This window comes from Larus michahellis, chromosome 10, assembly GCF_964199755.1.
Source record: "Larus michahellis chromosome 10, bLarMic1.1, whole genome shotgun sequence".
Lineage (NCBI taxonomy): Eukaryota > Metazoa > Chordata > Aves > Charadriiformes > Laridae > Larus > Larus michahellis.
In genome coordinates, this window is record NC_133905.1 from 24,225,122 (window position 1) to 24,252,629 (window position 27,508).

General features: G+C 45.4%; 1 protein-coding gene across 27 annotated transcripts in view; it reads right to left on the reverse strand.

The window, feature by feature from the left end:
• The window catches only part of WNK2 (WNK lysine deficient protein kinase 2), a 123,583-nt gene that overhangs the window by 74,912 nt on the left and 21,163 nt on the right, over positions 1-27,508 (reverse strand). For all 27 annotated transcript variants that reach the window (XM_074602985.1, XM_074602984.1, XM_074602977.1 and 24 more), the window contains exons 3-4: positions 4,435-4,607; positions 3,224-3,444 (exon numbers count right to left, since the gene is read on the reverse strand). In XM_074602985.1, coding sequence (XP_074459086.1) covers positions 3,224-3,444; positions 4,435-4,607 — 394 coding nt within the window. The remainder of the gene's footprint in view (positions 1-3,223; positions 3,445-4,434; positions 4,608-27,508) is intronic.

Consider the following 27,508-nt stretch of genomic DNA (forward strand, 5'->3'; position numbering starts at 1 on the left):
CTAAAGGAGGTCTCAGACCACATGAAGGACCTGGACAAGCTCCCATCCAGCCCAGCAGCAGCCGCTGCGGCACCCAAACTGTCCCCAGAGCCCCACAGCAGCCCGGCAGGTCCCTGCGGTTTCTGTTGTGGCATCTCTGTATCAGTAGCAGAGACACTGCTATAACTCAAGGTGGGGGATTCTGCCCCTCTGCTCCACTCGGGGAGACCCCCCTGCAGTGCTGCCTCCAGCGCTGGGGCACCAACAGCAGAAGGACACGGAGCTGTTGGAGCGGGGCCAGAGGAGGCCCCGGAGATGCTGGGAGGGCTGGAGCCCCTCTGCTGTGGGGACAGGCTGAGAGAGCTGGGGGGGTTCAGCCGGGAGAAGAGAAGGCTCAGGGGAGACCTTGGAGCCCCTTCCAGTCCCTAAAGGGGCTCCAGGAAAGCTGGGGATGGACTCTGGAGCAGGGAGGGGAAAGACCGCACAAGAGGGAACAGTTTTAAACTAGAAGAGGGGAGATTTAAATTAGATATTGTGAAGAAATTCTTGGTGGCGAGTCCCTGGCCCAGGTTGCCCAGAGAAGCTGTGGCTGCCCCATCCCCGGAGGGGTTCAAGGCCAGGTTAGACGGGGCTTGGAGCGACCTGATCTAGTTGAAGATGCCCCTGCTCTTTGCAGAGGGGTGGAACTAGATGGTCTTTAAAGGTTCCTTCCCACCTGAAGTGTTCTATCATTCTGTGATTCTAAAGTAACACATACTGGGAAAGAAAATCGGTTCTAGTAGATGTTTGGGGATTTGATGTCAGCTTGTTTTTTAATAGCAACATAAACAATACTTCTCAAAATTAGGATCTGTCAGTAAAAACTCTGCTTCTGCACGTTTTCTGAAGTAGACTTGGCCTAACTCACAAAACAAGCCTCGGCACAAGCATTTATGTAAAATTCATTTTGCAAAATTCAGGCTCGATCGCTCCCCTTGTTTATGTTCCTTCCACCTCAAAGACGCTCCTTTCTTCAGCCTTTGTAAATCAGCCAGACTCAAGTCGTGAAAGTTTAACTTAGCGCCTGCTCTTAGCGTTCTTCTCCCAGCTGTCCCACAGGCAGCGGCGGCTGCTCGGAAACAGTTAACCACTGCCACAGAGAACATTTTTTGGGGCTGCTACCTTGTTTTAGAAGGAAGAAGAATCAGAGGCAGGAGCGAACCTCATGAATTATGGAGCATTTTAAGCAAATCTGAAAAAGTGATAGCAATAGTCTAAGAAGCAAATGAAATTCTTGACACTGTTCCATAACAGCATGGAAATGACATTTTCCCCCCCATCGCTTGCGGGTGGGAAGGAATACGTACAAGTACCCTTAAACAAAACAGAGCACCTAAATGTAAAGATGCTCAGCATCAATCCGGCTCCTCTTGGCAGAGGGAGCTTTGCCTTGGCTCGGCTCCCTGCAGCGATACACCGCAAGGTCAGACGAGCGTCAGCGATGGCACGAACACAGCAAGGGCAAAATTGGACCTCAGCCATGCTGACTTCATTCCCTTCAAGCCGATGTAGAATTGCAGCTACTAATATTCCTTTAAAGCTACTACATCTACGGAGGGGGCAGAATTACTCATCTCACCAGCGTTTCCAAGCCCTCCTTAATTTTTTTTTTCCTCGGAGCAGCACTACTCATGAAAAAGGTAAGCTCGGTTGTATTGCCAAAATGAAGGCAGACACCTTGCCAGCAACCTGCAGCCCTTTTCAGTATTGAATTTCTTTTAGCCACAAGCGTGCTTTGGTTTTAGAAAAACCTGTATTGGTATTACTGACATTATGCCATTACGTCACACGGACAACTGTTACACTGCAAAAAAAAATTATGTGAAGAAATACTGACCCTCAACACAAATTATTAGAAGTTAAAAACTAGAGAAACTTGACAGGTACAAAGCAACATGATTTCACTAAAGTCAACAATGTTAAGCAGACCCAAGCACATACCCAAAATTTCTATCGTTTTGACCTAACGATATTAGGCTCCCTAAGCACGAAGGTCAATACTTTTGTACAAATAATTGTAAAGAATTATAGTCTCTGAAAATTTGAGGCTCCAAAATAATTATTTAGGCAACTACCGCTCAAAAGAGAGGATGCTATTTACATATATAGTAAAGGAACGGTGGTTGTCACTATCAGTTTGCTAACTCTAATTACCCGAATCTAATTTCCATTTATACTGTGAGCTGAAATACAGCTACACGCATGGTAACTTCCCCCACTTTCAGCATCATTTCTCAGGAATTTGCAGCTTCCCAGAACGATCACCTACAGATCTGACCAAGGGAGATTTGCTACGGAAGCTTGTGGAAGAACAGAAAATGTTTGAGAATTCAGGAAAACATTACTTTTACACGGAAAGCATTAAATGTAGCTTTTTCGAGGAAACTACGTCCTTCAACGGGCATTCAGAAAATGTCTTCCCAGTTCACGCAAACCCAAGTTCTAATGCTCCTCACGTGGGCGCCACCTAAGGGCATCAGCCACTGTGTATCCTACCGGAAATTTCTTTTAATTCCATACCTACTGATTATTAATAAATTGCAGATGTTGTTCCAGCAGAACTGTGCCAGGACGGCCGCAGGGCAGGGATGAGCGCTGCAGTTCCCTGCAGGAGCAGCCTGTTCTGCTGACGCCCCAGTAAAGGGGGATAAGGTGTTCCAGCCCTAGGACCTCTCTGCACAGGGGGGAAGCCCGGCTCCACGGGCGCTGCTGCCTCTCCCGTCCCTATCCCAGCATCACTGGAAGCAGAAGGTTTCCCAGGCTTTTGCAGCACACCCTTGCTAGGGAGAAAGCAGGGCATCCTTTCTCTGCCCCCTCCTCTCCCTCTTCCCCGCGCCCCGAGCAGGCGACCGAGCCTTTCTCAGGAAGCCGATGCTTGCAAACTGCTGAGAACCCTTGCTGCTCCCTTCAAAGGGGAGAGGAGAAGGATTTGTGAATACCACGTAATATTTCAATTAAAAAAAGAAAAAACCAAACAAAAAGAGCGTTTTACCATTGTGATACAGGAGGAAGGGGAAGAGGCAGTCATACCATTTCCTACCAATTGCGTTTTTTTGCAGGGATATAAAGGGAACAGTCACAAAAACGCTTTAATCTCTACTACTAACCTACAAGTGCAAAAAACACGCATGCAAAATGGGAAAGAGATAGTAAAAAGACAAGCACCACACCAACAGAAGGAAGCCAAGGAGAACAGGAGGATTACCTATTACACTTTTGGCAAACGAAGCTCTCTTGAGGGTTGCCAGACCCAGGTCTCCTATTTTCACGGATCCAGTTGGTCCAGTAATAAAAATATTGTCACATTTTAAGTCTCTGTGAATTATGGGTGGAGTTCTTGTGTGCAAGAAAAGAAGACCCTTCAGGATTTGCCGGCACCAACTACGCAGGACTTTTGGTTTCATCACTTTAAATCTCTTCAGATACCTAGAGCACAAACATACACAGAAGCGGGTATAAAGAAAATGGAGTGTTATTGGAGATTGTAGGGGTTTTAACAGCTGAAACTTCATTCTGGATAAAAGCCCCTTATTAGATGCTGTAATAGCAGCTCAGAAATATCGCAAAATTGACAGAAATAGATCTTTTTCAAAGGAGGAATTAGAGCATTCATTTCTAGGGAGGAAGATAACAAGCATTTTTGGTGCAAATACAACCAAATATTTGCAAGTCTAATAGTAGAGCAATTCACTTCATGCAGAGAACAGCTTTACAATGCGTTTCGTATATTCAAATTGGAAGAATACTGAAGTTTAATTTTAACCACAAGACTTTGACCTGTGTACCAAGCATCTGCATTTTTTCCCGTTTACCTGAAACACTGCTTGGGAGGGTACATTTTGGAAAAAACGTAAAACCTGCTAATGCACTGGCAGAGCAGCACACTGGATAGACGCAGTGATGAGTACTGCTCCCATTGGGGCTGAAAATCTGTTCCAGAATTCATGCCAACTGTTTTATATCAACCTTAACAAGACTGTCAGTACCAAAGGCTATTAATTAATATTGTTTAGCAGATAACCTAGAGCACCTTCTGCTTCAAAAAGAGATTCCTCCATTCAAGTGCTACTCTAGCTGAATTTTCTAACAAAACATGCAAATACAAGCACAAAAGCAGTCACAAGAACACACCCTGACAAATTAAAACGTCACAGGCAGAAGATGAAACACGCCGGAGAGCCGCTTCTAGTTGCATAACGGAAACAGGAGAGCGGGGAAAGAGAGATGGAGGCCAAAATTCTTCCTGTCAAATCGATGCAGTTCAAACGCAGGGACAAATGACAGACACCAGAGAACAGCTCCATTTTTTTTTTTTCCTTTTATCTGGAGGTGCCTTTTTTCAGAATATGAAAGTAGGATTTTTCTAAAAATTTCCATCGCTATTCTTAGCCTCCTCACCAGGAGCGCAGTACTTACGTCTTTAGTGTTCCAGAGGTCATCAATTCAGTAACCAGCACGATGCATCTTTTGCCTTTTACACAGGATTCCCAGAAGTCATAAAATCTCACAATGTTTGGATGCTGTAGACCTTTCAACATTTCTGCTTCCTCTTTAAATCTCTGCCTCTCTACTTTTGTGAGTTTTCTGTCCTATAATCCAAAATAAGACATTATTAGTAGCGAATGGACAAAAGTCAAGTAAAGGCACTGCATTGCTAGGGTATTCGGAATTTTAGGCTTGTTTTATGCTTGTATCAAGAGTGATTATAAAATCTTTTATGTAAGAGATGAGCAGTGTGTATGAACTAGGGCACTCGCCTTGAATCCTGTGTCAAGAAGACAAAGACTCGCCTCCGAACAAAGAGACGTCTGTGCTACGCTATGCTACACGACAGCATTAATATTTCAGGCAACACAAACACACCCGTGGCTCGATGGATCACCACACAGCTATTTACTCCTTGGTTTGGTTTCGTGAGGCTCGTTATCCAAGAAACGAACACCCACAGGATTTCATCTCCAGGTACGGAGCTCGACCCGGCTAAGGTCCTCACCGCCTTCCACAGCTGCTCCTGGGAAGTCACGGTGGTGACCCACTAGGTGAGGTCCCCCAGGAACCCCACCGGGCCGTACCACCCTTCTCGTTTCTCTAGGGACAAATTAAAACAATACCGCCTCAAAAAACCCAAACACATTAATTTTTCTATTTGTTTGCTGCTGCCTAATTCAACAGACTTTTCTTTACAGCTGAGAAGGGAAGGATTTAAAGCTGTCCTTTGGCCTTTTCTGTAGGCTGCACGTTAACCGCACGGCAAGTCTTATTCTCTTAGATTAGAAATGTGAGGAATGTCATGTTCTACTATAGAAATTTAGGAGCGTTTGCCATAAACTCTGGACTGCAAAGTGACCCTGCAAGGAGCAGGCTGAGCCTGTCCCCTCCCCACCCGTCAGCAGAAGCCAACCAGGCTGCCTGGACCTCGTTAGCATCATGGAGACCCCAACAACGAGCAGCCCAGATGCACACTCTAGCCTCTTTAAATGATGCAAAAGAGCAAAACAGGAGTTTTAGTGAAGACCACACCGTTGCCGTCTGGTTCGCCTCCCCTGGACGGCTGGTCGGGCTGAGAGCACTTCCCTCCGCTGCCCTAGAAACGAAGCTTTTTTGTTCTTTAAAAGGCACAATTGTGTAACTGTTCTTACTTACAGAAGCAAAGGCTCACAAATCACTAAGATTAATTAGTTCATATTTTAACCTCGGACATTCTCCTTTTCTCGGTTCGCTTAGGCATGTTTGTAAGAGCATATACGTAATGAATTAAATTGGCACCCAGCTGATGTGTAACCAAGCTGCAGAGGCATCAGGCCATTGCCATTTTGACAGCCTGCCCTCATCCGCCATCGCAAAGACCTCAATACTGGGATGAGAATTTCCGTGGCTACAAACAAGTCAGCTCTACGCAGAGGCTTCGTGAGAAGTAAAACCCGGGCTGAAACAATGCTGCTTTGGCTTTTCTCGGAAGACAGAAAACCTGCCTCCCCAGCGGCATGCGTGCGTGCACGGAGAATTTCCATTTTACACCGCTGCTGCCGAGGAGGCTTCTCAGTTTTCTTGAAGTTTTGCAGAGCAGCATCACAGCTCACGTTGCCCCGAGCAACGGCAGCCATCTGGGCTGGCATAGCGTGTGCGGGGGCTGGGGGGGGGGGACACAACCAATGCCCCCGTCCCCAGGGGCAGCCGGGAGCACCCCGCGCCCAGCAGCACCCTCAAGGCCAACCACCAAGAGCAAGGCCGTATTTCTGCTGCTCTGCAGCAGCTGCGGTTTTTGTAAGTTAAAAATAAATAAATAAATGGGGGGGAAAAAAAAAAAAAAAGGCAGGCTGTCTAATGAGCCAGGACAGAGGAGCCTGAGAATTGCTTTCAAATCCATCACTTCTTCCCCTACTGCTGAGTTTCCTCTTAATTTAAAGCCTGCAGAATAATTCAGACACACTGCTATTACGGAGGAAGAGGAGCAAGTCCTTGTGTGAGACAGGAAAAGCAGAGTGTGGGCTAGCAGAGAAAGGAAAAGGCGGCGACGCAGATCCAGCAGTTTAAAAACCTTCTAATTAAAAAAAAAAAAAAGGAATACTGTACCCCTTGACTCTCATTTCCAGATTTCTGACCACTGTGAGAAATTTTCCACTGCTACTTTAAGGGTAACTTTTAAAAATATCCTTCAGACAGTGCAGACAATCATATTCCGTATATTCTACATATTATGAGTGCCGGTCCACTCGGGCGGCTGTCAAAGTGGTAAGAGAGCAAGCTGGGCAACTGCAACAAAGAGATTCTGGAAGACGAATATATGTTTTATCTACAATTACGGCAGAAAGAATCTGGATTTTTCCCTCCCCCCCCCTCAGAATGATAGGTGAGCATCTTTCTCGGGAGAAATGCTCAGGGTCCAGCACTGACCCAGGAGGAGAGGCGGGGGGGCAGGGCCAGCTCCCCGCCACCGCACGGGCTCTGCCACTGGAAGGGCTCAAACTACCGTTTCTAAATTCCTCCAGGCTGAACCCAACGCAGGAGAGTCATTGGCCAAAGCATAAGCTGTTTCTGAAAGGGTTCAACAGTTGAACTGTTTGGTTTTGTTTTAACTCCAAAGCAGCAAAACACCCGTTTAACCACGTGGCTCCCTCGGGGTTTAATCCAAAAAACCTTCACTAGGGTCGCAGGCACTTATTTCCTATCATATAATCCACACAAGGCAAAACGTCCTTATGCTGAAGGTAAGCCTGAAACAATCTTAGGACACCAAATTTTAAACTGGGGAGCCGGATTCTTTGGAAAGGTCACACCCAAAAACCGTAATCCACTTAACCGGATTCAAGGCATCCCTTTGCATGACCCATGTGTATCGAAATTTGGGGGAAATGAAGTGAATTTCCAGATTCACCCAAGGAGTCATCAACCACCCTGCTACCTGCAGCAGCAGATGTTTAGAACGTCGCGCAGCTGGACCCAGAGGCTCAGGGATGCCAAGCATCACGCCGAGTTGACAAACAAGCTCGTTGCTCAGTCTGCTCCACTGCATTCACGGCGTTACTGCCGGTCCGAGCTTCCTCAAGACACAGGACTGTAAACCTGCAAAACGTTCTCCTCAGTGTGATCCGGGAGATATCGGTATTAGTTTGCAGACATCTACACGCTTCCTCTCCTTTTAAGGCATTCACACTTTTTGGCTCTTTCCCTCCTCGCTGGGACACAAAGTCTTGGCTCAGGAGGCGACATTGTAATTCCATTTCAAATAATTGCAAGCTTCTCAAGCCTACTACTTAGCACCAAGGTTTCCAAAATAAACTTCAACCTTCAAAAGTCCACCGCAATCGCACTGAGCGGCTTCAACTTTTCCAGACAAACTGAAGTTAAACAGAACCAAGCAAGAAGCGAGACAGCTGTTCAGTTCGTGTTACCGCTAAGAAAGAACCTGAAAATTCAACTCGTTTCTCTGTCTCAATAAACTGTGAAGAAGAGTCAGCTCAAAAGGCTGTACTGAAGCACAGACGTTGTCGACGGCGCAGCTGGAGCACCGGAGGGAGTGGGCACAGTAACGACTTTTCTCACCCTCAGAGCTTTAAGATGTACCGGCTTTGCAAATACGCACACCACGCAAACTCATCGATTCCCCGTTATTTTTCCACAGTGCCACAGGGGCACGGCCAGCAGCAACAACGGCGCTAAGTCGGAGGGAACGCAAGAGCAGCCAGGAGATCGCACCCCCTGCCAGGCTGCAGGCTGGCTTCAAAAGGCGTTCCCCGGCACGGCCGCCACACCAGTCCCTGCTCCGCTGACGTAACCCTCTGCTGAGAATTTGATGGTTTATGATTATGGCTACTCCAGGCTCCTGCGGGTAAGTGCTTCCGTGGGAAGGAGCCACACCGGCGAGCGCTCACACTGCCCCTCGGGCTCAGCATCGCCTGTGGCACAGAGACCCGCCAGCCTGCCGGGCGCACGCCTCCAGGACTTCACCTTTCCGAGGGATAAATAACCCTTAATTGCGTTATTACAACGCTTATTCAAATAAGCATTATTAGGGTTATAACAGTGTATCCTTCACTATGAAGGGCAATCTGACAGACACATTAAACAAGTGGTAAAAAGAGGTGATAAATTGTAATCTACCTTTTCTTCATTAATTTTCCTAGCCTGCCTCTTGCAAGTCAGATTATAACTGCATGGTCAGCGTTAAGCATCAAACTGCTGAAAGCTCTTCCCTTTTTGGAGGGAGGAAATAATTCACAATTAGCACTTTATAGCCTCGCTCTTGGTAAATTACGCACCCATTCAGAGAAAGTGGAATAGAACAATGTTTGCAGCAGGAAGCTACGTTAAAGTGAATCTCCTATCCATAAACATATTTCTGCTAATCTAACACAACGCACGGTCCCCGCTTCTCCCTACTCATCACAGGCAGGGTGAACAAATTCCTCTCTTTGTTAATATAAAATTTATCCCTTCATTAAGTTCCTTAGTGGGGAACAACAGCAAAGACTGGGGTTAGTAACTAAATGTGTTAACAAAATGAAAGGGAACGCTTACGAATTAAATTTCTGGAATGACACCCAAATTAACAGCAGGAACATGTTCTGTTAGTCATCCCCAAGCATCATTTCCTCCAGGTTGTAACATATGGGCTCTGACTAAGACTTTGAGAGTTACACAAGCAAGAGACTGGCTTCCACCTGAGTCTTCGGAAGAGTTTTAAGAAAGACTAACAACTGAGGGCGAGTTTCTTGCCTTCTTACTTAAGAGGAGCTAACAGATTGGGGAATAAACTACCCCCTCACCCCTCAGGAGGAAAGGGGATCAAGTAAAAGAAATAAAAATAAGACCACACAAAAAATGATTGTTTACATAGCAATGCCTATAACCACCTAAGAGCAGGGTTTGAAGCACAGCTGTTACCAAACCAGAAAGTTGCACTGCTTTGTGGTTTCACTGTGGTTTTTTTAAGTTCCTCCTTTTAAAGTCTTGAGTTTTCAGTAAAAAATAAAATAAAATAAAAAAAATAAGCTACTTTAAACACTTTATAAGCGGCAACGATGTAAGAATAAACTCACGCTTGCCAGCAAGCGAGCCTGGGCCACCGCACCGCCGGTTCCGGCCAGTCGACCGAAGCTCTCCCGGCGTGCTCGGGAAAGGCCTTCGCTGTCCCGAGAGCCCTCCCCAGCCCTGAGGGGCTCCAGCTGTCCCTTTGGGATGCTGTAGCCTTGCAAAGGGCACCTGAAAGCCCTCTCCTCGGCCACACGTGTGTACGAGCACGTCTCCTTGGCTATCTTACCTAGACATCTTGGCCTAAGGACTTCTACTTCTGTGTCCAGATAGCCCATAAATATTGTTGGTTGGGTTTTGGTTGGGTGTTTTTTTGTTGGTTTTTTTTTTTTTTTTAATGCTTAAACTCACATAGCTGTATTGACTGATGGTTATTTAATTTTGCATAACAGGACAAAGTCCTCATTTTGGAACAGATTAAGGCCTGTCTGGTGAAGGAAGTAGGAGCAGCAGGTCAGCAAATGAGGGAAGGGCAGAAGCTGTAACATCTCTTATCCGTACCAGTGATGAAGAAAAGGAAAGTGAAGAGCCACGTCTGACACGGGAACAGAAATCAAATAACTAAAAATCAGCAGAATGACCATCCGTTCGTACCATTTCATTTTCACACCTGTGTGCCAAATCTGCCGTTATGGTTTGAGAAAACCCATCACAATTTATTGTCATTTAGACAATTATTCTATCACCCCATGACATCTCCCCACCCGGAAAGGGGAATCGGGGGAAGCAAGGAAACACGAGCGTTGAAATATAAATAGATTTAATAGGAGAAGAGTAAATAATTAACAATAATACTAAAGAACCACTATTAATCCCAATACTAATATAAGATATATGAGAATTATACTCAGCCTGTTTCATCAGCAGGAGCCGTGCACTCCCCGCGGGGACACCCAGTGTGGGACCCCACGAGCGCTGGGGCTGCGGGAGGAAGGGAAGGGCTCGGGGCTCTGTCACCGGGGCAAGGAGTGCTCAGGATGGCAGCCATTGAGGGAGAGAGAAACTATGCAGCAAACTCTGATTTATATCAAACGTGACGCCCATGGTACAAAATAACCCTGTTGGCCAGCCTGGGCCAAATGCCCAGGCCTTTCTCCTCATCATCCCTGCACCTGGCAAGGCTTGAAAACACTGAGACCTTGAATCCCACATAGCATAGCTGGTTATAAAGTAAATATTTTCCTGAATTCAGACACTAGAGTCTTCCAAAAGTGGAGTTTTCCCCAGCATTAGAGGAGAAATTAGTCCTGTGTCGCTCAGCCCAGGACGTCTGCGCATTTGCTCATTTACCACAACTCTTCTAATCGGAGATCGCCCTGAGATACAAAATCAGCAGTGGGATCCATTGACAGCTGTCTCCTACGTGGCTGTCTATTGGTTTATTGTGGGTTTATGAACCGAAGTGCAGTTCTGGCCTGCCCTAGAGTCACCGGTTCGATAGCAAGACACTCAACTCGGTGGGAACAGAGAGCAGCCTTCCCAGACATCCTGCCATGTGAGCCAAGAACTTGCTTTGCTCCTACAGAGAGCTTGGGACATGTTAGCTGGCACCAGCATATGACTATTGAGTCATTAAATTCTGCATTGTCAGTGCTGCTTCTTCAGGGAAATGTCGCAATTTTGCAAAAGTTTTCAAATTCTAAAAATTCCAAGGCCTTTAGAAATAAAGGTGAACAATAACACATTTTAGAAGAAAAAAGCAAAACCCATTTTTATATTTAAAAATCAAGACTTCACTCATTTAGTGCAATCACCTTTTGCATTTCACATTAAGACTTGCCTAATCTGCTGTCGGAGGCACCTAGGATTTCTCCCAAAGACGTAACTGGGAGCAAACGCGGGCCCAGGCACGCGGCACTTCAGACTCTGAAGAGCTCGAGATATGACTGAAGTCGCTGCTCTTGGGCACCAGCTCTATGTCTTTATTATTACTATACATACGCTATAAATTTTTAATAGCATTCAGGACCTTTTATTCCCACACTCCGTACATTCGATCATAAGCACATATCATTTCAAGCGATCCTAAAGGAGGAAACCCCCTTTCTGTGAACAAGCGGCAGATGCCATTAGACAACTTGCAAATCGGGGAAAAAAATTTGTACAGCTTCATTACATATCAGCATTCAGCCAACATTCTTCTTCACTAAGTCAGCCTTGGTGAAGTTGCAGCCTGCTATTTGTTAGCCATATTAGCGAAGCACAGAGAGGTTTCCCAGCGGTAACTCATTTTCCAAACGCATAAAAGCAGCCCTCGCCCCCAAGGATCCTCACGATTCAATGAACAGGAGCTACAGAACAGGTGGAGAGAGATTTACTTATTTGCCTGACTCACGGCTAGAAATCTGCAGAAAATCAGGAGTTGAATTCAGATCTCTCTGGCTAAATCTGGCACTGTAGAAAAGGCTGAGCTTGCTTTTTTGCTGGACGCGAGTACAGCTTGTTACTTTCTAAATTGCTTAAGGGACATGTCAAAGTCTGATGGCAGAGGAACGATGAGATTCACGTCTTCTACTGAACAACAGAGCTCAAAAAAAACTCGTCCTGCAAGGTGCAGGAGGAAGAGGAATCAACATCTCGAATCACAAATCTGAGTGCAAGAGCCATGAAAACACCGAAGAAAACCAACACAATGGGCAGAGACCGTGTTTTACAGCTGAAAACCTCCCAACACAACTGCACTATGATAACCTACGGTTAAACAAAAGTTCTTGTCACAAGCAATTGAATTAATTGCAGGTAGCACCCCATTAACTCTCCTAATTACCAGTGTTTCACAGGTTCCACATAAGCCTGCAATTTTAGATGAAATACAGAAACAGTTCAGGCTTGCCTCACAAAATGACTTTTTCAAAGGAAACTGTGAAATCAATGCGTGAAAAAAGCTGGACAAACCCCGTGACACCAGATTCACCTCTGCTCACACAGAAAGAAAAAAACGCAAACCACCAAAAAAACCATTTTAGACATGTCATGAGAATTTTTTGGTATTTTCTGGAATTCACTCTGAAACTAGCCTTCATCAAAGTTTATGCAACAGGTTGTTCTGGTTTTAAAAAGCATCTTGCTTCATGTACTTCATGTCATCCATACACACAGTATTCAGGCATGGAAAATGTCTAACACTACAAGACACAATGCCTCAAAAAGATGAAGCCAAATGCTGATGTGCCCGTGATGCCGGTCCCGTCTCACACTGTCCTCATTCCTAAGGGGTTTGGAAGAGCCCAAGTTGCAGGCTGGAAGACTCAGAAAGAAGGTACAAATACCTCCAACTATAATGGCTGATGCCTGTGCAGTTTTAATCACGGTGGTTATGAGTTATCCCTGTGTCAGGAATACTACTGGTCCCTTCTGGGCCCCTCTACACCACGCAGCCAGAGGAGAAGGCGGCTCCAGCCATCCCTTGGAGGCTCGGTCCTTCTGGCCTGGCCACAGCAGGAGTGGAAAGGGACGTGTCAGTGCTGCTGCCTAAAAGTCATCTTCAGAGAGCTGAAAAGGTGCGGAGGGAAGAGGGCTGGCGTTGCCCGGTATCACACGGGTACCGCACGACAGACAAAACCCATCCCCGGACCAGGCGCTTGTACACAGAGAGAAGCCATCCAGTTTTTTCTCTTCTTTCAGCTTCTCTCCTTACCCTAAGGCAATTTTCAAATTAACTGCTTTTATGGGTATGAAACCCCCTTCGGTTCCTGTGTGCTCGCTCAGCAGAAGCCTTTGTCCTTCCCGCAGAGAGGGGCTGCCTGCCACGCCGCCGGGGAGACCCAGTGCAGGAGCACTACCCGCCACCTCTCAGCCTCCCAAAACGAGCTGAAAACACTGCCATTTACCCCACCTTACTGTTCAGCAAGTACATGCTAATCCTCGGTTGGCCAAGAAGCTTCGCCGGCCAAAATTAACCAAAATTAACGCAGTGCGAAGAATTAGCAGGACAAGGCAAGTTTTACTTTGCCTTGTCAAATTTAAGTGTCTCACATAGCGTTCAATCCCGCCTTTCTAACAGGCGGATTTCATTTTCACGCCATTATCGCTGCCATTTCCCATCCTGCTATAACCTACCAATTCCATACTTCAGTTTGTAAAACACACTAAAGTGAAATATTCGTACCAGTGAACTAATTATAATCCACCAGTAACCCGAAGTAGAGAACAGGATGCTCGCTTACAGTCACAAACATTCAGAAATAATAAAAGTCTCACTGTAACCTGAGCGCAGCCGCGTAACGCGGACCTTCCAGCATTGTAGGTGTTTTGAATGGTAAAAATGTCTCAAAATGGTAAATCTGCTAAGACCCGACAGAAACATCGGCGTGGTTTCACAGTTTTGGTGAAATACTTTGTAAATGATTAAAATTTCCTTTGGAGCAGTAGCAAAGCTGAGCACTAGCTAAACCAGAGTCATTTCTATCTCTTGACACTTTATAAATGGAAGAACACAAGTGTGACCATTTATATAATGACTTTTAAATGTTTTCACTCTGCATTAGTTTTTATCATTCGTGAAATACACTGATTTAGAAGAGTTGCTTAAAACAAACCACTCCCTTCGGAACTTTTATTTAAGCAGAAATGCAGTAACAGGAATTATATTATCACATTTTTAATGGAGATCACTCCAGTCAGAACATATATTTCCCACCTCCCAAATTAGGCCCTTGAACTGTGTTGGATTTGCCAGTCAACCACAGGTTAGGCAGCTTCACCAGGCCTAGAACATACCCCCTGAACAGGCCTTCAGACTTAATCTTTAATTACAGACGAAGTACATTTCTTTTAGGAAACTACCTCAAAAATATTCAAATTAGTAAAAAAAAACCACCCCAAAACTACAAAACAGACCAAGACACCCCACCAAACCACCCACGAACCTGGACTAACAACCATTTAACAGCCCTGCCTGTGGCAGGCTGTAGAAAGAGATATTTTCAGAGTTCTTCAACTCGTGGTTCTTACACAGCTACGAATACACCTTTCATTCAATCGCTCTTCTCACAAAGACCACCTCGTGTCAGGTAAGAGTAGAGTTAAAAGTCATTTCTCACTTGTTCCTGTCCATCCAATTAAACATCATACTTAAAGACCATAAAACACACCAGCGAAGCCGAGCTGAGCCCAGGAGAGCAGCATGAACGTCAAGAGGTCCCCCGGGTCTCGCTGGCCAGGGCTGCGGCAGCCGCGCCAAGAGCTCTCCGTGCACGAGAGCAACATGCACCTTCTGTCTCCTTTATCGCCCCAATGACTGCAGCCTTTATTTAGCTGGCCATATCTTACTTTTTTTTCTCCCGGAGAAAAGCTGTCTCAGAGCACAAGCCAGGTGAGCAAGGAAAACTCGCCCATGCCACCTTTAATATAAGTTCAACATCTCATAACTTTTCACATCTTTGTTTTCACAAAACCAGTAAGACCGAAGAAGCGCACGTGTCTCCTTGCACACACATGCTGAACTTAATTATACTGAGGGAAAGAAATATAAAATAGCTAGACAACAGAAAAATGATGGGCCTTTGCACAGACCTTAATTTAGACTCTTAATAGCAGCTTAATGGATCCTGGAGAGAAAATTTTTCAGTTCTTCCCTCACACTGTGGCCTGCTGAGCCACCTACACCTAGTCGTTTAATTCTTCTGTGCCCACATTCCACATCTCTAGGACAGAAAAATCCGACAGGGAGTTCCTCGGTACACCCTGGAGATCTATGGATAAGCAGCACCATAACCAGCAGTATCATGAACTCTTCCTTCTCCCAACTTGCTTCTGGTTTTGGCTAGGGACCTTTTCGGGGAGTTCACTGGAAGAGAATACAGGAAACTAGTCCTGCAACATGCCTTGCTCTTTCTGTTTTGAAAAAAAAAAAAATCATTGTAGAAGGCCACATTATTGCAAATGCCCAACTTAAAACTTCTGCACCTGGGAAGTCAAGAGTCTCAGAGCTGCCCCAGGACTACTCTGCTCAGACCTGCCCTGCAGCACCCCAGCAAGGACCAACTGCTGCTGCTGCCAGAAATAAGAGTCAAAAGGAAAGATATGCGGGAAGCATATCGTGCCAAGACCAAGGAAAAAGCCACCAGGCCACCTCTTCTGCTGTAACAACGCAGAGACTGGAAATAAGCACTCCCTGTAGCGTGTCTGCAAAACTCTTGGAAAGGAGGGACAGGGACCTTCCACCGCCACAAGGACACTTTGCAGACTGGGGTATCCCAGCTCCTGAACACTTCTCTAGTAATTTATCTGGAGTTTGGAAATGTCTTACTTGGGAACCTTTTTAAATGCTGAAAAGAGCCGTCACTTCTCGCGCATTCGTAACACCACTTGACAACCTGTTAGAAAACACCGAAAGGCAAACGCTGAACTCCTGGCCAGGATACATTAATCAAAGTCTCCCTAATGGTTAAGAATTAAGCTGAAAGCATCGCATTTGTAACAAAACTTTTCTTTTTTCTTTCTTTTCCCTCCTGCAAAGCTTGACATTCTATAGCCCTGCCCAAAAGAATAACACTTGTCAGCTAAAACATACTAACAGCTAAAAATTAACTTCCCATCCCTTGAAGAGCAAAGCATGAAAGGGCAACATCAACACGGCTTCATGAGAAACAGATCTTGGCCACTTTCCAATGAGATTATGTGTTTGGGTTGATAAAGATAATAGCATTGACATAATAAACTCAGATTCTGCAATGCATTTGCTTCACATTAAGAAAGAATGAGAATGAAACAGAAAATATTCATTTACATAAATTGATTTAAAATTGGGTAAGTGATCAGTCACAAAATATGTCACACAAAAATACACGTCCATGATGATTTTCAAGAAGCTCTGCAGGGCTCAGGTTTTGTTCTAATGAAGCAATTTGTATTTTTATAATGAACTGTGAAAAAGAGCTCATCGCTACTAATAAATTTTACGCTTTGAAAAGAACGAGGGAAGTGTTGAAGCATAAAGATGCCAGGTCCCAAACGGAGACGGAGATGCTCGTGTAAGCTGGGTGCGAGCCGCCCAAGAGGGCACGGCTGGCCGGGGCCACGCGATGCGGGGCAGGCAATGAGCCGGCGCAGGGTGGGGAGCCGGCCCGGGCGAGCTGCCGTCCTCAGGCAGAGCTCGGGAGGCCAGCAAAGCCAGGCAGGGCCGTGGCCGAGGGGTCTGTCTGTCTGCACAGGGCAGCTCCAAGAGGGCAAGGGATTACCAGAGATTCATCCAAGAAACTCTTAGGAACCAAGATACACGGGAGATTTGATCAGATGACCGCAACGGTACTTTCTGACTTGAAGTCTGTGCCATAGTTACATTACAGCCATAGCTGTGTTATAAGACACACGCCCTTGGCTAAGGTCCCGGAACACGAATTCGAATGTTAGTTATCAAATACAAACAAGATAGTTCAAACCTTGGCTAGACAGGACCTATGAAAACATGAAGTCAGCAGCACCGAATCTAAACAAACGTGAGTGATGCTCGGTGACAGGAGTTCCTGCAGGTCGTCATGACAGGAGTTTGAAAACAGGATAAGCAAGAAAAAAAAAACCCAACCAAACCAAAAATCGTATCTTGCACAGGCAGATTCACAACTGATGGGCACAGATACATTTCGTATAAGTCAGTGTGTTCAGCCCCCTTGACCACAGCTGTTTCATAAGCTAAAATCCTTTGACTACAGAAATATGGATTTTATAAAGTGATGCAAGGAATGTTCCATATACTGTATCTAACAAACAGCATCAGACATTCAGAGATTCTACAGAAAGCAATATTAACCAGAAAACTATGAGGACAAGACACTACATATAACGTTATGAAAGACTGATGATGATCTCCAGAGGTCCCCTTCCAACCCTACGATTCTGTGATTTCAAGAACAGAATCATAGAACAGTTTGGCTTGGAAGGGACCTTTACAGGCCATCTAGTCCACCCCCCTGCAATGAGCAGGGGCATCTTCAACTAGGTCAGATGGGTCAGGCCTTGAATGTTTCGAGGGATGGGGCATTGACCACCTCTCTGGGCAACCTGGGCCAGGGGCTCACCATCCTCAGCCTAAATAATTTCTTCCTTACATCTGGTCTAAATCTCCCCTCTTTCAGTTTAAAACTGTTCCCCCTCGTCCCATGGCTCCCCTCCCTGCTCCAGAGTCCCTCCCCAGCTTTCCTGGAGCCCCTTGAGGGACTGGAAGGGGCTGGAAGGTCTCCCCGGAGCCTTCTCTTCTCCAGGCTGAACGCCCCCAGCTCTCTCAGCCTGTCCCCACAGCAGAGGGGCTCCAGCCCTCCCAGCATCTCCGGGGTCTCCTCTGGCCCCGCTCCAACAGCTCCGTGTCCTTCTGCTGTTGGTGCCCCAGCGCTGGAGGCAGCACTGCAGGGGGGTCTCACAGAGCGGAGCAGAGGGGCAGAATCCCCCCCTCGCCCTGCTGCCCACGCTGCTGGGGATGCAGCCCAGGCTGCGGGGGGGTTTAAGAATAATTAAAAGACTTTCAAACGTGAAAATTAGGTTATGGAAAAGAATGGCCTGTAATTTGGGCCTCACGCTCAGATTTCATTGAGTAGTGAAAGGAAACTATACTGTTGACTGATATTTGCCAAAAAAGGCTTGTTGTTTGTTTAATCCCATTATTTCCTACATTCATAAAACCCAATACTAGTTAGAAAAACATACAGAAGCCTTCCTCTCTCTGTTCTTTCTCCCTCCCCTAAACGCTCTGCAAACAGGAAAAAAAAAAAATGCAAAAGCCAGCTTTAGTCTACAGACTCCCTTACGAAGGGGGTATATAAAGATTAGGCTGTTCTTGGCTATCTCGCACACTCAGTAATGATGTGTACCTACGCAAAGCAAATAAAAACTCTTCTCAATTTGGCTAGTGTTTGACTTCAAGGTACTACAGAACTAAAGAAACCGCCCACAGAGGAGTAATGCACCAGAAGTGTTTGCCCTCCTCTATTAATTTCGGTAAATAAAAGGACTAAAATCTCCTCAAATTAAACTACTAAACAAAAATAAACTTAATAAACTTCAAATTAAACTACTTAAAAAAAACAGTGCATACAAATATCCCATTAATTTGAGTGACAGCACCTGGTTTGATTGCTTGGGGTTGTTTTTTTAAAGACAAATCACATTGCCTGCAAAATTTAGGACTGAAGATCCATTTGGTTCAATACATATATTAAACAAGAGGGTTCCATATTCAATAAATGAATAATACTACTGCTAAACATTTTCATTAAGGAATTATAATTTATTTTTTTTTCCCCAAAGATTGATGTCTTTGCTCAGTAAAGGTTAACTGCCTACAAAACACAGAGACAGCATCATGAAAAACCTGACTAGAACTTGGAAAAAATTACCTGGGAGCTCTGCCTAGTTTTTGTGTGATTTTAAAATGCTTTATAGTTTTTCTTAAAACTTTTCAAAATTCAGGTATTTCATCTCTCCTTGGAGATTTTCCTATTAATAAAGACCAATCAATATGCCCTTTTAAGATTGCAAATGCTGGTCTCTCTGAAGTCCCTGTGGCTTGCGTAGCATGAAAGCTTTTTCCTAGTACGAAACAACAGCTTAATTACTAGTGAAGGAGAACCAGCAATTTGAGTAAGACATTTTTTAATCACCAGCAGTAATGGATGCTCAGTGTAAAGAATGTAAATCCTGGAACTGTGTTTCCTACAGTCCCCGGGATAAGGGACAGGTGAGAACACAGAAGGCCTCCATCGGTCAACAAGTTATTGTTCAGTCGTGGGGAAAACGGTATTCCTACAGAAAAATGAAAGCACAGATGTCTGCAGAGCAGACTGGAAAAAAAAAAAGAATGCAGTATTTAACCACGTGTCACAGGACATTACTGGCAATTGCCCTACCCTAAGACAAAGAAATGTTGTCAGATATATCCTTGCAGGAAAATGTTCAAGACCTGAAACATTTAATTACTGAAATTAAAAGCAAAGCAGATTCTCAGATGATTCTATTTGCCTCTTTCTCAACAAAATCTTTGTTTCTATGTAGCACCACTTCCATAACACGTGCTCAGCTTTGCCTTGCCCCAGCTCTCCGCCTGGCTCCACCAGGCTGCCCACCAACACGGCACCGCACCTCGGCATCTGGGCCTACGGAGCCACCACGTGCGTAGAACCCCCTGTGTCGGTTGGAAAGGACCTTTAAGAGCATCGAGTCCAACCATCAAGCTAACACTGACAAAGCCACCACCGACCCATGTCCCTCAGCACCACGTCTGCCTGGCCTTTAGGTACCTCCAGGGATGGCATGTGGAAGAGAGGGTCGTGAACAGCTACGGATGCAATCAAATGAGGCTTTGTCTGAGGATGGCAAATTGTCAAAGAATAATTTTAAGTTTCCTGGGGAAATCCAAGAAAGCAGTGAGGTACGTGTTTTCCACAAAATGCTTTTGCTTAGTATTTCTGAAGGGTTACAGTCTCTCTTCTGCAAAACAGCACTAAGAAGAGATTTCAGAGTCTCTGCATGAGCATTCACGGCTCTCAACTTTAATATTTTCATCCCTCTAAATGAAGTATTAGAAATCCCGCTTTATGTTTGAATTAATTCTTTTATAGTTTATTTCTTTACACACGTTCAATAGAGATTTCAGCAAAACCTGGATTAATGCAAGGTACAGCAGATCGAGAGAGGATGAATGAATTTAAGTCTATTAGTCTAATTCCACCTATCAGTAATCAGAAGTGTCTGGTCATCAATTCTTGCACAATAAGTCGCCCGATTCCTCCCAAACCCTCCCAACATATCCTTTATGTATACTGACATGGTAAATTCAGGCAAGATACCATGATAAACAGCACAAGTAAAGCATGAAAATACCTTAAAGGCTTACATAAGAGGGCAGGGCTGTCTTTAAAACTCATCGGCACGTTAAAATCCGAGGCCACGCGCTCATTTGCAATTGACTACGCAGAAGTTCAAAGCACACGCCGCAGTTTCAGTCCATGCAACTGAAGTCAAAACCAGCAGTTTGCACTTTTATTTTCAGCTCACGCTGATGTGTATGCTAGAGTGAGAGGTACAAAAAAAGTTCGGGAAACACATAAAAAAAAATAAAAATCACCGTGCAATTTGCCAGCAGTTTATCCTAGCGTGCACACACAGATCTCTATGAATGGGCTTGGCTCTCATGAAAGCTGTGAGGAATTTCTGAGCCTTCGTACTGGTTTCCAAATGAAAGCTTTATTATAAATACTGCGCAGTGCATTAGTGTTCATTTCTCAGCCACACAAGGACCATAAAGCGCTTTACACACGCTAATTTTGCCAGGTCACCATTTTGCAGGATGAGACAGATCCAGGGAGAAATCACAGCCAGCCTGAACTCATTTGGGCTGAGCTTTTTTTGGCAAGATTTCCATACAGGACTATCCCCATAGAACGGTTCGGGTTGGAAGGGACCTTAAAGATCATCCAGTTCCAACTCCCCTGCCCTGGGCAGGGACACCTCCCACCAGACCAGGTTGCTCAGAGTCCCATCCAAGCTGGCCATACACGCGGTGCAGCTGGCCTGCGAGCCTGGTCCTCCAGAACACGTTGGATTTATCACGCATGTACAGCCTGAACACAGACTGGCCACATGCCTCACATCCCTGGACATCAGGCGGTCGAGTCCTCCATTTCCTAGACAAAAATTTATAGACTCCGAAAGGGGAGATGATACCCAAGGAAACCTGGGCACTCAACAGCTCTACTCGTCTTGCCAGAAAGCATACAGGAGCTCTGTTTTCTTCCTTCTGGTGGTAACCATACCTCCAAGCTCTCAGTCCTATAAATCATTACCCTGTTAGTACACCAGACAGCACCAGATTGGACATATGACGCTTATCTGACTTGTTTAACACCATCTGCCTTCCCGTGCAAAAGAACGGTTCAAGTCGCATAGACACTACGTTACTCTCCAGAAGAGCACTAGTGGAAGTGATTCATGCCATTATTAAATAATACTGTTCGTGTCCTGTTAACAAAAGCACAAGGATCCATTTTTAGTTAAGAAAACACTGTCAAGGTCCACTGGTTTAATTTTATCCTGAAACGGGAGCATATGGAAAATTATCCCGTAGGGATCGGTGGTATTCTCCTAAACAGATGTTCTTGCCATAGGAAGCGTTAGAAGGAAAGCAGGTGTGATTGATGAGATGGCTCACAAACATAAACTTCTGCCACAACAGAAACGCCATTTCCATTCAATTCTTGCACTATCTCAAGGCTTTAGAAGGAAGAAAAGCAATTGTAAACCTTTGAGAGAACGACAGGAAGGGAGAAGGGCAAACGCACGCTCATTTTGTGTCCTTACAGAAACAACAACTGTGTGTTAAAATGAGGCCCAGTTAAAAACAGCAATAATCTTTCCAATAAAGCGTTATTTCACAAAAAACCCCCTTCAACATAAAGATACTACAGTAACCAATTTAGGGCTGATTTGCCATTGTCACAAATCAGATTAATTTCTCTGCTGTTATTACTACTGTCTCTCTTAACCAACCTTAAGTTAATAACCAATGATTTCTTCTAGTCTATTTACTTGGTTGCTTCACTAAATATGTGCTCGGCCAGTAACAGCAGACCTGGTCTCAAGAGGTGAGGCTTCGTGGAAAACCAAGCTTTAACCTCAGCGTTTTAGCCTCAGCCAAAAATAACACATCAATGCTTCACTGCTTTTGAGATTCAAGCATTGCGTTTTTCCTCTATTGTGTCCAAAACCTTCCACGTATGTTCTGACAGTACAGACACCAGCTCTAAATTTTCAGATTACGCTGAGCAGAATCTAGCAAGACGCTGGATGCACCACCCTCAGGAAGTCCATGTCCTTACAAACAGCAACCTTGGCAAACGCACCATGTCTAGAAAGTATCAAGAAAAGGCTCCTTCATTCTGCGGGCTTGCCATATGATGTGCAGTTACCCTTTCAAATTAAGTCATAGAAACACTGACTGAAAGCCTTTTTCCAACCCCGTCATTTAAAAAAGAAAAAAAAAAAAGAGGAAGAGGAAGAAGAATCGACGCCAGTAGGCTATTTAAAACAAAATCAGAAAGATAGCAGGAAATGTCAACATCTACAGGGAACACTCTACCACCGCTTCCACAGCCAGAAAAATGAAGCTCAGTGAAGTAAAGATGACAAAATTAGTTCACGTATGACCTCATCACTTTGGGCTGGAAGGTAAGCCCCAGGGGAGCGACGAGGCACAGAGAGCTGGGCCACGCAACGATGCTGCCCTTGGCGGCTCCTCTGCTCTGCGGCGCCAGCGTCTCAGCTGCTGAAGCACCAGGGTCATCTCTGCATGCTGAGAAAGTCAGACAGTTCACTCGCACAGAACAACATCTCACTTAAAAACAGTTTATATGTCCTGTGCTGGATAAGAAACCATTGGGCTACATCAGTTTATCCCGGCTCTCAAGGTCAAGGCTCCACCGGCATCAGACACTGGGGTTAGTTTTCTGACTGAGCCTCCAGCCATTGCCAGGAACTCCAACAAAAATCAAATTTATAAACAAAAGTGTAAACGCATAACCTGAGAGACACCGTGGTTCATCAAAACCCAAGGATTCGAGCAGTTGCAAACCTGACCTAACCTCAGGATACAACAGACCTTTAAACCAAAAAAACAAAAACAGCAATTCAGAAATAATATGAGCACTTAGAAAAAAAAAGATATTTCCAAATTAAAGGTTTTCTTTTTTTTTTTTAACGTTCCCCTTGCTGAAGTTTCCACTTTGCAGGTGTTGGATGAAACCTGAAAAATTTGACAATAAGGCTCCTAACTTTTGGGAAAAAAAGAAAAAGACAATCAATAGCTCAAGCTCTTAGCAGGAAGGGTTTCTTCTTCTAGAAGCCTCCTACGAAAGAACTCCTGAGGCCAACTGCAGGACATGCCCAATAATCTTGTTCATAAATTCAGCAACCTTCATCTTAAAACAATTAGGATTCTTGCCATGCCATTCCTAAAGCAAAGCTGTGCTAAAACCTTATTACTCCTCTTTGTTTAGTTTACTCCAGGCCAGTTGAAATACACTGCTTCCCGAGCCACCTTCAGCCTTCATGGCTCCCTTCCTTCTGGAGGGCTTTCCCTCTGCCTTCCTACAGGGCTATTCCATCCCCTCTTCGTTTGCCAGGCGAACCGAGCTGAAGTCCAGCCTTACTTTATAAGCAAGGTTCTCCAGTCACTTGTCACGCTGGTGGCCCTACATGACAAGTTCTTCCTTCTTGAAGACACTGAATTCAACTACAAGTATAGTCTCCGCACCCAGACAAGTCACTGCTGCTCTTCACTGCGTGGGTCTCTCTATGTGAAATGGGGACAATTTTTGTTGGCTGGGCTATTATTTGAAGTCGCACCATAACCCTTGCACTATCTGAAGCCAGTTCAACGCACTCCTAATGAAATAAATGCAAATATAAACTTGCCCACAGGTCAATTTAAAGATGACTTATGACTGTTCGGTTTAGTTTGGCTCCTTATCAAACTAAACCAAACTTACATAAACCATGTGCCGATTGAAATAACAGCGCTCACAAGACTCAGCAAAATCAATACAAATGCAAATCTTGTAACCCTGAATATGTTACCAATGCCAGGGCACAGAATAAGAGAATCGCAGCAAGTGGGTCTGGAAGTCACCGGGAAACACCATGAGTCTACTCCTTTGCTCCAAGGCAGGCAAGGATTTCTAAATAATTCTTTTTCGGATACTATTTTTTTTTTTTAATTGTTATTATTATTATTCAGGTTTTTTTTCAGATACTATTCTTCAAATATCTTTACCCTCAACATCTTTATCTCGGTCACCTCCTCCCCAGACTGGACCAACCATCTCCCCCCACCAGCCACGTACTCCGGATCGCTGCGTGCTGTTGTAACCAGGCACCGGATTCTGAGCGACTAGCCCACATCTTTCTGGATTTGAGATGCACAAAGCGGTTCGCACCAGGCAACATGCAGCTAGTTATACAAGGGAATTGTCAAACATTTTGTATGTTAAGATTGTGAGATCGGGGAACACATCCCCACTTCTGGGAAGAGCAGAGCCTCAGTAGGTTGTTTCACCGATTCCTAATTAAGGTTAAATCTGAAAAAGAGACAGCATTTCAACGGGCAGCAGCCAGTTGAGGTTAACACGACTGTTCAGACTTTGAGCTGCTGATTTAGTTTATCTGCGGGACCTGGAACACAATACTGCTCTAATCCATTTTCTAGAAAACCTTTCAGGTACGTCAGCGCACTCGCTCTGCCTTAGAACCATGGGACAAGGCACTCTAATTAGAGGAAAAATCCAGAAAAGCCCGCAGGCACTGCAGTACTTGGGATATTAATCTTTTAACAGGAACAGTTTTTCAGAAAGGTTTGAAGAGGCTCATACATCTCAATTAGATGCCCTCCTAAACCAACACCTCAGAGGGGATCGTGCTGCTCGTTCTCATCAGGGCCTTTCCCAGCGCCTGTGCTCACAGCCGTACGGTCTGGGCAAGCTCAGCCGCCCGCGTTTGCATTTTCCCCCCCAGCACTGCTGCTTTGCGATGAGACGCCCGCGTTCAGCTCCCACCACGGGTCAGACAGAAAAGGTGCTGCTCAGAAAAACAGCTGAAGAGCAGCACAGATCCCGTGCCACGCCAGAAAGACAGAGAGGAGGGCTCAGAGCTCTGCCATGAGTGACAGCAACTGCAATGCATGACCAACAAGAAAGAGTAATCAGTCAAAATGCTACCCAGAGGGGAGAAATCCTCCAAGCCCCACCTCACATTAAAGAAACAAGCCAGCTTCAGCTCCGGCGAAGGAGCAAGGACAAGACAATCACAGGAGATGGGCCAGGGAGGCATCCCCAGCTCTGACTGCGCTTTGCCCACAGTTCCCAGCCCCTGGAGGTTTCTTCTTCTCCACAATCGCCAATCCCCATTTCATAGAATCACAGAATGGTTTGGGTTGGAAGGGACCTTTAAAGATCACCCAGTGCCACCCCCTTGCCCTGGGCAGGGACACCTCCCACCAGCCCAGGTTGCTCCAAGCCCCGTCCAACCTGGCCTTGGACACCTCCAGGGATGGGGCAGCCACAGCTTCTCTGGGCAACCTGGGCCAGGGGCTCACCACCCTCAGAGTGAAAAATTTCTTCCTGAGATCTCATCTAAATCTCCCCTCTTTCAGTTTGAAGCCATCACCCCTTGTCCTATCACTACATGCCCATGTAAAAAGTCCCTCCCCAGCTTTCTTGTAGGCCCCCTTCAGATATTGGAAGGGTGCTCTAAGGTCTCCCCGGAGCCTTCTCTTCTCCAGGCTGAACGACCCCAGCTCTCTCAGCCTGTTCTCACAGCAGAGGGGCTCCAGCCCTTGGAGCATCTCCGTGGCCTCCTCTGGACCCTCTCCAGCAGGTCCATGTCCTTCTAATGTTGGCAACCCGAGAGCTGGACACAGTACTCCAGGTGGGGTCTCACCAGAGCAGAGGAGTAGAATCCCCTCTCTCACCCTGCTGGCCACGCTGCTGGGGACGCAGCCCAGAATATGGTTGGCTTTCTGGGCTGCATGCCCAAACCCCTCATACCTCTCCTCCCCCCGTGTCCTGCTGTGTCCCCGCGTCATCCCTCTTGCAAGCCTCCATTCATACAGTTTATTTTCCCGTGGAAAACAGAGCGCGCCTTCTCAGTTTTCTGCTGCACTGACATTATGTTACTCACTCTTTAACTCCCGGGAAAAAAAACAAAACAAAACACCAGACCAGTGCAAGGTGATTTCCAACAGTGGCCAAATTCACCCTGCCAGCAGCTGGGTGTGTATCAGGTTCAAGGTCTGGCCCATGAGGATGACTCAGCCATGGGCAAGCCAGCAGGGCAGAAAGCCCTTGGTGTGCTCCAGGCAGATGCAGGCAGTGCCACTCGCACGGCTCACTCACCTAGAGACCTTAATTAACTCTTTCCTGAATTGCTTTTTCCCCTCTGCTGTGCATAAAGAGCGAGTAGTGAATATTACACGAACATCTGGGGATCAACCAACCAACCAAAGTCTGGAATAATCACATTCCCCTCACCCTGTGCGTTGGCGTTAGATGTCGAGCCCGCCTTTCCCAACCAGGCACACTGCAGTTGCCCTACAATTCGCTCACGGACAACGGCACGACTTGTCCTTTACAGCCATATCATGGAACTGTACCTTTGCACAAGGACAAATCTCTCCAATATCAGCTTTAACCACATTTTCCCATGTCCATTGACAGCAATTTTGAGAGGAAGGAACGTTAGGAACCCACCCTTGTGAATCATCACCTTGCCTGAATACCACACGCGGCCTCTTATATCTTTGAGACATAAGAATTTACTTAAATTATTATTTGAGATGCAATAGCTTATTTAAACTATTATGTACAGTGAGGAAAGGATTTCCTCACCCAATTAAATTTGCGGGCTCTTGAGAAAGAAATTCAGGAACGTTTCAATCTAAAAAAAAAGATGTGAAAAACAAATGCTGAGAATACATATAGAAAATAAATAAAAGGTGTGCACTTAAATCCAGAACAAACACCATTTCTTAATTCGAATAACTCAACAGAGCTGAACTAGCTTGAAATTGGACTCGGAATAAGTTATAGGAACAGGTCTTGTCAGAATTCAGGTAACATAATGTAAACATTTTCTGTGATGTTGGTAAATTGGGATGCCTTTGCAATAGGATACCCATCTGGAAGAATAACTAGCTGGAAATAAACCAATGAAGCACAGCTAGATATCGCGGGTAAGCCAGGACAGCCTCTCATTATTTACCAGAAACCTAAAAGAAAAAAAAAACACAAAAAAAACCCAAAAAGAAGCCACTTTTCAAGGAACGTATTAGTTTAGAGGATGTTCAGTTAGACTGAGAAGAGGATGTAACTACTAATTTTCTTATTATGGCTTTTACGTGTTGGCTGCTGTTCCAGGGAAAGATGGATTAAATACCACGGCTGCTTGGTTGGACTTCAAATTGAAAGCTCTGTGATGACCT